We start from the raw sequence: 12,969 nt of genomic DNA, 5'->3' as shown, positions 1-12,969 counted from the left end.
ACGTCTGGAGGAAACCTGGCATCATCCCTACGGTGAAGCATGGTGGTGGCAGCATAATGCTGTGGGGATGTTTTTCAGCGGCAGGGACTGGGAGACTAGTCCAGATCGAGGCAAAGATGATCGAGGCAAAGTACAGAGATCCTTGATGAAAACCTGCTCCAGCGCGCTCAAGACCTGACTGGGGGCGAAGGCTCACCTTCCAACAGGACAGCGACCCTAAGCACACAGCCAAGACAACAAAGGAGTGGCTTCGGAACAAGTCTCTGAATATCCTTGAGTGGCCCAGCCAGAGCCCACACTTGTGTTATTTACAAAATGCACATATTCTTGTACATTTTCTGACTTGATGTATGTTCTGAAATGCAGGCAATAAAAATGCATTATTTGAAATGAAACATTTTGTATCTTGATTGTGTGTGTAGGAAAGGGAGGGGGTGGGATGGTAGAGAAGGCAAAAATATGCAAGCAAAATTGAAATTAGGATGACACTGAAAATAACCCAAGGATTACATAAAAAATGACCATGCTGCTGGGTCAATGCCCCAACCCAATGTGGTGGGTTGATGTCACAACCCAACACACTGGGTTGTTTTACCCCAGCAATATAGTCTAATTTACCCAGCAGTTGAGTCAAGCACTCAACCCAAGGCACTGGGTTAGAAGCACAACCCAAACCTGCTGGGTTGAATTAGCCCAATGCTGTGTTTGTCCAATATTGATTACCCAAATTGGTTTATTTTTAACCCAGCATTTTTTAGAGTAACAATAATTATTTCTGGGAAAATTATATGAATTGCCATATTAGGCATCTCAATTTCTACCTTTTAAGATACCAAAATATAAGTTGTTTTCAGGAATTGATTTCAGTGTCCTAATTTTGTTTTGTTTTCTGATTGTTTCAGTGCATGCATTCAACAAGCTTTGGACGAAGGACTTCCACAAGGCCGCCATCTCCAAAGTTCACTCAAAACGGCAATAGTTCTGAACTGGGCTTGATTTAGTTTTTGTTTTAATTGTTACAATTTCGTTAATTATCTTTTAAACTTCCATTGGTTAATCTATTGCTAAGTTATCACTTGGCTCAATAATTCTGTAGTTGTCCCTTCAAACATCCTAAGGTCAACATCCCTATAGTGTTCACATTTCTCTCATGTAAATGTAGCTGCATAAGAAAATAAACAATTTATTTGGGAAATATCCAGTCTTTGCTCTTTTCTTCATTTACCATGCTGATGATTTCAAGTTGTATTGTATTCATTTTTATCTCTTAAAGACATTGAATACATGTTGTTTTGTATATTTAGTATGTTTCATTTTTCTCTCCGTGAAGTAAGTTTTAATTTAAAGTTGTGATTTGGTTTATGTAGATACATTTCAATGTTGTTTAACACACAGTAACCAAAAACCTGATCTAATTTGCATATTCATACTGAGTTTGCAGCAAACAGAATACGTTTCCCAGAATTGTTTGGCATAAATTCACAAGTTGCTGCAAATTTACCACAACAGTTTGCCACAAAACACATTTGCATGTGAAAATGTGAACCTGCTAAAAATTGGCCAAAGGTTTGCCACAACTGTTTGTCAGAAGCCTGTTTTTTCAGTAACTTGCCAATACAAGTAATTACTGGGTTTCTTTAATCTTATATTCCATAAGATATATATCCCATATTGGAGACTCAAAGTTTAACATACTGTTTCAAATATGTACAATTTTGAAAATACACATACACTGCCAGTCAAAGGTTTGAACACACCTACCCATTCAATTAATTATTCATTTTTTACATTGTAGAATAATAGTGAAGACATCAAAACTATGAAATAACACATGGAATTATGTAGTAACCAAAAAAGTGTTAAACAAATCAAAATATATTTTATATTTGAGATTCTTCAAATAGCCACCCTTTGCCTTGATGACAGCTTTGCACACTCTTGGCATTCTCTCAACCAGCTTCATGAGGTAGTCACCTGGAATGCATTTCAATTAACAGGTGTGCCTTCTTAAAAGTTAATTTGTGGAATATATTTCCTTAATGCGTTTGAGTCAATCAGTTGTGTTGTGACAAGGTAGGGGGGATATACAGAAGATAGCCCTATTTGGTAAAAGACCAAGTCCATATTATGGCAAGAACAGCTCAAATGAGCAAATTGAAACAACAGTCCATCATTACTTTAAGACATGAAGGTCAGTCAATACGGAACATTTCAAGAACTTTTAAAGTTTCTTCAAGTGCAGTCGCAAAAACCATCAAGCTCTATGATGAAACTGGCTCTCATGAGGACCGCCAAAGGAAAGGAAGACCCAGAGTTACCTCTGCTGTAGAGGATAAGTTATTTAGAGTTACCAGCCTCAGAAATTGCAGCCCAAATAAATGCTTCACGGAGTTGAAGTAACAGACACATCTCAACATCAACTGTTCAGATGAGACTCTGTGAATCAGGCTTCCATGGTCAAATTGCTGCAAAGAAACCACTACTAAAGGACACCATTAAGAAGAAGAGATTTGCTTGGGCCAAGAAACACGAGCAATTGACATTAGACCGGTGGAAATGTGTCCTTTGCTCTGGGGTCCAAATTTGATATATTTGGTTTCAACCGCTGTGTCTTTGTGAGATGCGGTGTGGGTGAACGGATGATCGCCGCATGTGTATTTCCCACCGTAAAACATGGAGGAGGAGGTGTTATGGTGTGGGGGTGCTTTGCTTGTGACAGTCTTTGATTTATTTAGAATTCAAGGCACACTTAACCAGCATGGCTAACACAGCATTCTGCAGCGATACGCCATCCCATCTGGTTTGGGCTTAGTGGGACTATCATTTGTTTTTCAACAGGACAATGACCCAACACACCGCCCGGCTGTGTAAGGGCTATTTTACCAAGAAGGAGTGTGATGGAGTGCTGCATCAGATGACCTGGCTTCCACAATCCCCCGACCTCAACCCAATAGAGATGGTTTGGAATGAGTCGGACCGCAGAGTGAAGGAAAAGCAGCCAACAAGTGCTCAGCATATGTGGGAACTCATTCAAGACTATTGGAAAAGCATTCCAGGTGAAGCTGGTTGAGAGAATGCCAAGAGCGTGCATAGCTGTCATCAAGGCAAAGGGTGGCTATTTGAAGAATCTCAAATAAAAAATATTTTCATTTGTTTAACACTTTTTTGGTTACTACATGATTCCATATGTTTTATTTCATAGTTTTGATGTCTTCACTATTATTCTACAATGTAGGAAATAGTAAAAAATAAAGAAAAACCCTGGAATGAGTAGGTGTGTCCAAACTTTTGACTGGTACTGTACATCGCATACGTAATAATTAAGCAATAATGGTGTGTGGCATATGGCCAATATACCATGGCTAAGGGCTGTTCTTAGGCACGATGCGAAGCGATGTGTCTGGATACAGCCCTTAGCCGTGCTATATTGGAAATATACCACAAACCTCAGAGTGCCTTATTATTATTATTAACTGGTTACCAACATAATTAGAACAGTAAACAAGTATGTTTGCGTCATACCCGTCGTATATTGTCTGATTAACCATGGCTTTTAGCCAATCAGCATCCAGGACCCAACATATCATTAAGGTCCATCAGTCTGTCCAAAGCTCTCTTTTTTTCAAAAGAATTTAGCAATACAAAGAATAATCCTGCCACACCAGCATCGTGAACATAAAACAAAGCACTGTCAAGTACCAAGAAAAATCCTTCCTTCCAATGCCAGTGAGGGCCTTAGATTAAGGTGTATTGAAGAAGTAGAGTACTCGGAACATGGAAGCCATTGAGCAGGAGTCCGGGGAGGGTGTTACAGGAGTTGCACAGGATGGTTAATGATGGTAGGTGGTTGGTGTGTTAACAGTTCACACGTCCAAGCACTCCAAAGGTAGCTGTCGGTACTTATGGTGCAGGTGTAGAATAGCAAGGATTTAGTCTCAGGGAGTCTACATTTTCAAAATGGTACAGTAAAAATGCGTGTAATCCATAACATTGATAGATGAGTAGTTGTCCTCTATTAAAGCTGTAATATGTAACTGTTTGGGCAACCCAAACAAATTCACATATAAATGTTATAGGTCTGTCATCTCACTGAAAGCAAGTCTTAGAAGCGGTAGATATATTCTAAACGAATACAACATTGCTATAGCCTACACAATATCACATATTATTTTATCAGACTCACAACATTTTCCTTTCTAGCTGTGCCACCAAATGTTTGCGAACTACTGGTAAAGTGAACAGGTTTAGCTAATACTGTAACATTATGGAACAATGTTTTTAAAATTAAACAAATGGTTAGCGGGAGAGGCAATATGGACAATCCTGGCCTAAAAAAAAACAATGATTTATGTCGCGCAGATGAGAGCCAAGGGAACCGAATCACACAGGGTTGTGACAGCTAAGGAGGACACTCTGTCCCTGTATTTTTGCCATTTATGCTGTCCCCATTGAGTAGAATATGTCACGGTGACATCTAGATGGCTACCAATATTAGATATTTATTGTGTAAACTGCTATCCTACTTGAAATACTGTATAATCCCGGGAGGGGAAAATTCTCCACGTTACTAGTTTCCTCCGCCGACACTGTGTTAGGTTACAGTTGACCAGTGGCACTGCACCTTAGGTCGGCAGGCACCACGATACAATATGGCGCACTAGTCATTCACATCAGCTTTAGCGGCTCGCGAGTACGGCCCACAACGCGGTTTATGTGTCAAATGCGGCCTGTCAATCCCAAAAAATATGGGTCATCTTTTGAACTACTAGAAACAAGCCATTTTCTCGGTAGTAATGGTGGAAACATAACGGTCACGAATCTGCACTCAGTGTATTCTCTATGGCACTCAGAGACTGCGATACAGCCTATAATCACAATATTCTCTCTGTGATGTTTGTCCTAGGTTGCACAGATATCTAGATATCTACGAACAATTTAGAGCAGACCGAAATGGCTTTTGTCAATTTGAGCTAGCTAGCTAGCTAGCAAAAGTTATCCAGCTATCTAGCTAGGTTAGCTAAGGAAACATGCAGTAATTCAACGTTGGCTAGCAATAAATATGCTTATAAACAAGGCAAGGTACCTACCCAGCAGCTGCTGAAAATATTATTCCACTTCACAGCCGCTTCAAGAAGATATTTACTAAAATAGTCTGAGCTTCATGTGTCTCACCTGACAGCATGAGGTAGGCGCCTGAAACTGATTATTTGAATCTACAGTAGGCATAACCTATTACTGTAAAGAAATACAGTATGTTAGAGTAATTTTTACAGGAGGCTTCCGAATTACAGTTAATAACAGTATTTTTCAGCATTTAACCCATAATGCAGTGCAATCTACAGCATTCACATTTATGGTATTATACTGTGTTACTATTGAAATTACAGAAAAGTCTTACAGTGTACTACATCTTTATTCCATTGAGTTTACTGACTACATATTTGAAACGGTCCTTTATATGAGTCTACAATATAGGATACATGCCATTATCACGTATGCAATGTAAGTAGGTTTGGAGGGGTGCATTTTCAAAATGGTACAGTAAATATGCTTCCAATCCATAACATAGATAGTGGAGTAGTTGTACTACATTAATCCATTGAGTTTGCTAACAAAGTATTTGAAACGGTCATTTAATTGGCACTTAATAAGGCACTTCGGGGGTTTGTGGTATATGGCCAATATGTATGTGTATTTTCAAAATGGTACATTTTTTAAACAATATGTTAAACTTTCATTGAGTATCCAATATGGGATATGTATACCTTATGGAATATGAGATTAAACTAACCCAGTAATTACTTGTATTGGCAATCTATTTGAATTAGCTCTTCAATCAATTAAAATCATGACCATTCCAAAATTATACATTAACAAAAATCCAATCATGGCTTTAATAATCACAATATGATTTTAATCAGATCTGTGCATTTATAACGTGCTTAGATGTTTCTTTGCTGCAAGTCTGTATTTCTGACATATTTCATGAACCAAATGCAATCATAGTTATGTGAAATCTAAATCACTGCATAGGGTCTAACCGAACTACTGCCTGGGGAGGCATATGCTTCTGCTTGTGATGCGTGTAGCTACCGAAACCGAAAATAAAAAGGTGTGAATAAAGTCACTACAATTTGCTTCACTTTTGAATGAAGTTACTGGTTATAAACATATCACATCATCATCACACAATTCACTGGCAACACTAGTTTCGTTTACATCAGTTTAGAAGAGGTTCAGCGATAGGAGCATCTCTCCCTGTCAAGGATATTCTGCGTGATACCATAATGTGCACTGCATGCGCGCACGCAAATGCTACAGGGCAGATGGCTTGACCGCAGTGTTACTCTACTGTGCCAGATGCTAAGACTAAAAACCGGTATAAATGGTCTATTTGCGAGATTGCCTTGTCATTTCAATAGGTAAAGCCCACCATTCACTCACTCACTCATCAACAGCAGGTCACAGCGAAATATATACATTTTTAAGGGAAAAGCCATGGTGGCCGCGGTGCAATTAGAGGTAGCTCAAAAACCCGCAACCAATACATCAGCCCTTTGCTAGAAAATAGCGAAAACATGGCAACCCTGACTGGGGAAACGCAGAAAGGGCGGGAGGTACACGTAACCAATCTTGAGGTAGCAACAACAGTTTCACATCGACTTTGGAGATACATTTCAGTCAATTCCCAATACTGACACCACAGACACAAATCTTCTTGGCCCCTGTCCAAATCTTCGTACCAGCCAATGGACATGGGGTATGGAGGGGATTCTTAGAAAGGGGTTGGACGTAAACGAACCAATGGGCAGGCTGGTCGAGCGATCTTCTGCATGAACCTATAACTTTTGGTTTGGGACTTTAAATACCGTGTGGCGCTCTACTTGGGTACATTTAAACAAGAACAGTGTGGCGCAACTCCATAGAAAAGAGAAGGCAAACGCAACCCTAACTATTTAAGGACACTCTAAATCCTGGGATTTGGCCATAAAGCATATTGTTTATTTTTATTTACACCTCTTGTTGGATTTTGATAAAACAATGTCAAACGTCCTGTTATTAAGCAGCGCCATGGAGTGCTTGTCCACACGGAGGACCTTTCCTCTTCAAGCACGCACGGGCGTCTGCCGTAATCTTTTTGGACCGGTGGATCACGACGAACTGAACCGGGAGATGAAATCCAAGATGCGGGAGATTTCGGATAGGGACCAGCGGAGATGGAACTTTAATTTCGAGGCCGACGTGCCACTGTCTGGGGACTATGTGTGGGAGGAAACCCCGGTGGAAACGAGCCCTGTATTCTACCAGGACTCTGTACAGGTCGGGAGGACGAGGATTGTTGTAACACCGGTCAATGTGAAGCTAGACGTTGACTTTATCCTACTGGACTCATCTTCTCAGGATGTATCGCCTCTTTGTGATGACCGCTTGACCAGCTCCGAAAGTAGCACTCTATGCCTCACCGAAGTCAACCAGGAGAACTGCGCAGTGAAGCTGAACTCGGGGAGGCCTACTCCTAAACAAGTCCCGTGCGTTCGATGCAAAAGAACGGCTACTACTGATACGACGACAACGACACATCTTACAGGTAGGCCAAAATATCGCTAATCTGTAGACTAAGACTATTGTGTTTTACGCATTGATGCTGAATCTCGAGATATATTTGGTCAAGTGATGTAGTCAGTCATGTGTTGTCCGGTCAGTAAGCTAATATTTGGCCACCCAGGGCCATGATGTGAGTTCTTGGGTTTAAATGTGACTTTTCTTTCCAGACTTCTACGTGAGACGAAAAAGGTTGACGACCGAAACGAAGCTAAATGAAAGTACTTCCCAGCATCCTTCGTCTCAACTTCCTGTAGAACAAACTCCACGCAAGAGAATTCGTTGAAGGTATGTAGCTATAGTTTATAGTTCAAGATAAACTGGCTAAAAGGCAATTGGACATTGACCGTTTTACTAATGGACACAATAGTTACTTGTGCGTAATTGCGCATACGTTATGGGGTTATTTTATTGCCGATAAGGGTTCGAAGGTAAAACAAAACCAAAACACGGTTACACACTTTAACTGGTCGAGGAAACTAATAGTTAGTTTAGCTCGTAGTAGAGTAATTTGTGATTGGGGAGGGAAATCTGCGTCACTGTGACGTGAAATGCTCATGCAAATGGTGACGCCTGCTGAGGTTACAACCCACAATTTATTTTGAGAGATCTGATGCATGCTTTTTGTCGTTCATGTCTGTACAATTTTTGATTTCGGTTAACAAACACTTTTTTTTTTCTTTTTTTTTTCAGGAGTTTGCACAATCCTTTCCCCTATAGGCATACCGTCCGACTTGAAAACGAGACTGAAAACAAGGGAAGGAGAACACGCCTGCTCGACCGTTCATCAGCTTGGTGTGTCTCAGACAAAATGTAGCATTCATGGTTGCTCTGCATACAGCCACTTGACAGTGTTAAATGTGCAATCCTAACCTATTTTAATTTGTCTACACTGGCCAAAGTGTACAGCTTTATAAAGACATTATACATGTTTATTTCTGTGATATATCTGGGTTGTGTATATATAGGCTATATTTTTAAAGACTATTCTAACTTATAATTTATTTATGTTTCTTTATATTTGCAAAAACCTTTTTGATTTAGCCAAAGGACAACTTTTTATTTTATATAAAACGTTTTTTTTTGTGATGTTTTGCAACCATGTAGCTTTTTATAGCACACTTAAAAAGTCGATTTCATAGTGCTTCTGAGACATGTTCTATATCATTGCCCTGATTTTCTGTTTGGCAAAAGATGCAAACTAAATATTTTAATTGAAATGTAATTATTTGTTTGTTTTTATCGCCTCAGAATATTTTACAGGAAGGGTCAGTTTTATAGTGTGAATTATCCCACCTTTTTGTAAAGTGTTAACAAACGCTTACAGCCGTATAGACACCCCTGCCATAGCCTACGTCACCTCATAGCTCAGCCAACACAAGAAAAACATGATTTGCGCCGCCCACTCTGTTTTGCCATCAAATAGCCTACCCCTTTCCCTGCGATGAAAATGTATAGCAATTTCTGATTACAAACTAATTAAGCAATTAACGATACAATTTAATCTAAATGGGAAACCCCACAGCCTAATAACGTTCCTTGCATAACATCCTTCAACGTCAACTTTAGGTTATTGCTGGATGCAAAACAAAGTTGTCCTTGGTTTTTGATTAAATAACTAGAATAAGAGACTGGGGAGAAAAGTATAGGCTTAGTTGAAATTGTATTGGGATGGCACATTCAAACATGCAGCATGGCAGCTGCGGGATATAGTCTGGAATTTAAAGGTCCTTTTGCTTCTAAAGGACGGCAGCAGCTGCCTTTTGGAACCCGCTTTGTCCACATGGACACCCCCACATTCAACCGCACTCAACAACTCGTCTAAAGAACCTCTCGCCCACACTGTTTACTCCACTGTGCCACACCACCTCGGCGGTGGAGGCCACCTGCCAGAGTAAGAGGAAAATAAGAAAAAACGACTAGTCTTTGTAATTGTCCTGGTCCGTTGAAACGAACCATTCAGTTTGTCATACTTACAAGTTCACCCTTAATTGAAAGAAAGCAAACCACGCACTCGGCATGCTCATGCGCTATAGGACTTTGCTAGACGCATAGGCCTATACCCCCTTCATAACGCTGACAAAAGCCCCTATCAGTGGCTTAGCCAATAGTCTGAACAATTTGAAGACTTTTGATGGCGAGAATGACTTTGCCAGCTCCAAGCAGACACGTGTGTCTCGGACGGCCTTGTTCTAATTTCCAACACAAAGAGCTCCCATCTCCATTCTTTCCTTTTTGTTGCCATCTGGCAAATCCATGTAGACATAGCCAAGACCAATTAATTCAGCCACATAATGTCCAGCATTGGAGAACAAAATAAACGTTGTTTGCCTCTATTCATACAAACGGCTGTAAATATATATAATTAAACCATGGCGGTATCCAGCTAATTACAGCCCATATGTCCACAGGGAGCAGCGGGGTTGTTCAATAAACTGGCAATACTGATGACATTTGTGGAGTTATACATCTCTTCATAGGATTTTGGGTCATAGGCCTATTGCTTTCCAATGTGAAATAAAAACATTCTTCACATTTTGAAAAATAAAATGTTAACTAATAATGAGCCTTTATTTTCAATGTTGAAATATAACATTTGCCAAGTTTTGAAAGATGTTACCAAAATGGTAACTCAGCCCTAACATGTTCAGTAAATTGACAACAAAATAATTTGGTTGAATATAATGTCTTATACAGTACACTGTCCATAACTTGAACTTTTTAGTAGGCCCACTGGACAACATTGTATTACATTTTATTTTATGAAAGAAGAATACGAGTCTAGTCTAGTCTTGTCGATGAGTTGCCTATATAGCCTATAGGTCGGCCTACACACAACACAATTATTCTTAAACTTCTCGCTTGCAATATTAGAGATGTAAAACCAATACATGTATTTATCTATTTTATCCATATGATACGGATGATATGATAAATGCAGCACATACCATACAAGCACTCACAGGCAAATATTTCCATTCATATTTATTATTTCCAAAGAGTGAAATGTGATAGGTCTTTATAGGCATTTCTGTTTTGGAAATCTGCATGTTTTCTCATTCTATCAACGTTTTCGATTGTGTCTAATTGGAATGAGTGGATACAAGTCATAACCTAAAATACAAGTGTTGTTTCCTCGTAAAATTCTAAAAACGATGGAAATAATATCAATTGTACATGTCCAAAACTTTAAACCGAAAAGGAATAGTCTTTCACCACAAGTGTAGCACTGATATGTGGTTTATCAAAACATGACCTTGAGGTGCCAAACTCTGCTGTAGACTCACGCGCATGGGCAGACTAGAATGAGTGACATGGGTGCGCATTACCCATGGCAGCTAATGAGAGGGCCCCACAAGAACGTTTGTCATATAATTGAGAAGAAAATGGTTTAGCAGTATTACAGGGCTGGCTTTAGGACCATGTAGACGGCTCAGAACAGGCGGGAAGCCTGTGTGATTGGCTGGCTGGCTTTGTTGTAGGACTATGGAGAGTATAGTTGCAGTGAGAAAACAGCTAAACTTGAGGAAAGCCGTGCAGAGGTGGAAGATAGCTAGGTAACTCGAGTTTTTAATCCCAGTGCTGAGTTAGTGCTGTAGGCTATGGCATGTATTTGTTCTATAATGTTATGTATGTCGCTTATCAACTGAGGTGAATGAAGCTACAGCAGCCAAGGTGATAATGGCAGGAGTACATTTACATTTACATTTTAGTCATTTAGCAGACGCTCTTATCCAGAGCGACTTACAGTTAGTGAGTGAATACATTTTTATTTTATTTTATTTTTTCATACTTGCCCCCCGTGGGAATCTAACCCACAACCCTGGCGTTGCAAATGCCATGCTCTACCAACTGAGCTACATCAAGTAATTTTTGTTTTTGCTGTTCTCCAAATAGCATTTTAGAGCTTTTAAATTGTTGCAGTAAATCAGCTTAAACTTTTAAAAAATTCCTTGGAGCGGGTGTTACCACTGAACATGTATCTAACTTGTACATGGATCAATGCGGATCACTTCAAATGGATTTATTTGAATAAATTAGGGCAGATACAAATTAACAGTTGAAACAGTTATTCAATACAATGCATCATAGTTTAAGCTAATTTTCTATGGTATTTGTGATACAATTTTGCCATTTATAGGCTACACCACGCCATTTGTCTTTGCATATTATTTTCTGCATGGTTATGCTATACATAACCTCCACGAGGTGTGATCTTGCATGGAGCCCCAGTTATTTTGTGTTTCTTCCATTTGCGAATAATCGCACCAACTGTTGGTCTTGTAGCCCATTCCAGCCTTGTGTAGGTCTACAATCTTGTCCCTGACATCCTTGGAGAGCTCTTTGGTCTTGGCCATGGTGGAGAGTTTGGAATCTGATTGATTGATTGCTTCTGTGGACAGGTGTCTTTTATACAGGTAACAAGCTGAGATTAGGAGCACTGCCTTTAAGAGTGTGCTCCTAATTTCAGCTCGTTACCTGTATAAAAGACCCCTGGGAGCCAGAAATCTGTCTGATTGAGTGGGGGTCAAATACTTATTTCCCTCATTAAAAAGCAAATAAATTTATAACATTTTTGACATGCGTTTTTCTGGATTTTGTTGTTGTTATTCTGTCTCTCACTGTTCAAATAAACCTACCATTAAAATTATAGACTGATCATTTCTTTGTCAGTGGGCAAACGTACAAAATGTAGCTATGTAAACTCAGCAAAAAAAGAAACGTCCTCTCACTGTCAACTGCATTTATTTTCAGCAAACTTAACATGTGTAAATATTTGTATGAACATAACAAGATTCATCAACTGAGACATAAACTGAACAATTTCCACAGACATGTGACTAACAGAAATTGAATAATACGTCCCTGAACAAAGGGGGGGGGGGGATAAATTGACATTTCTGGGGGGAATGGCCCTAGCCCTCACCCTCTGATCCAACAGGTCCCAGACATGCTCAATGGGATTGAGATCCGGGCTCTTCACTGGCCATGGCAGAACACTGACATTCCTGTCTTGCAGGAAATCACGCATAGAACGAGCAGTATGGCTGGTGGCATTGTCATGCTGGAGGGTCATGTCAGGATGAGCCTGCAGGAAGGGTACCACATGAGGGAGGAGGATGTCTTCCCTGTAACGCACAGTGTTGAGATTGCCTGCAATGACAACAAGCTCAGTCCGATGATTCTGTGACACACCGCCCCAGACCATGACGGACCCTCCACCTCCAAATCGATCCCGCTCCAGAGTACAGGCCTCGGTGTAACACTCATTCCTTCGACGATAAACGCAAATCCGACCATCACCCCTGGTGAGACAAAACCGCGACTCTTCAGTGAAGAGCACTTTTTGCCAGTCCTGTCTGGTCC

At 40.0% G+C, this 12,969-nt stretch overlaps 1 protein-coding gene across 1 annotated transcript; it reads left to right on the top strand.

Annotated features, from left to right (window-relative positions):
• Nucleotides 1-6,833: 6,833 nt before the first annotated feature.
• LOC121555286 (cyclin-dependent kinase inhibitor 1C) lies at nucleotides 6,834-10,165 on the top strand. Its single transcript, XM_041869099.2, has 3 exons — nucleotides 6,834-7,588; nucleotides 7,773-7,890; nucleotides 8,296-10,165. Exons 1-2 carry the CDS (start codon nucleotides 7,042-7,044, stop codon nucleotides 7,886-7,888), a joined length of 663 nt encoding a protein of 220 aa, XP_041725033.1. The 5' UTR covers nucleotides 6,834-7,041; the 3' UTR covers nucleotides 7,889-7,890; nucleotides 8,296-10,165.
• Nucleotides 10,166-12,969: the final 2,804 nt, after the last annotated feature.

Source organism: Coregonus clupeaformis, chromosome 11 (assembly GCF_020615455.1).
Source record: "Coregonus clupeaformis isolate EN_2021a chromosome 11, ASM2061545v1, whole genome shotgun sequence".
Taxonomy (NCBI): domain Eukaryota; kingdom Metazoa; phylum Chordata; class Actinopteri; order Salmoniformes; family Salmonidae; genus Coregonus; species Coregonus clupeaformis.
The sequence above is the reverse complement of the archived record's forward strand: the minus strand, read 5'-3'. Positions and strand labels throughout refer to the sequence as shown.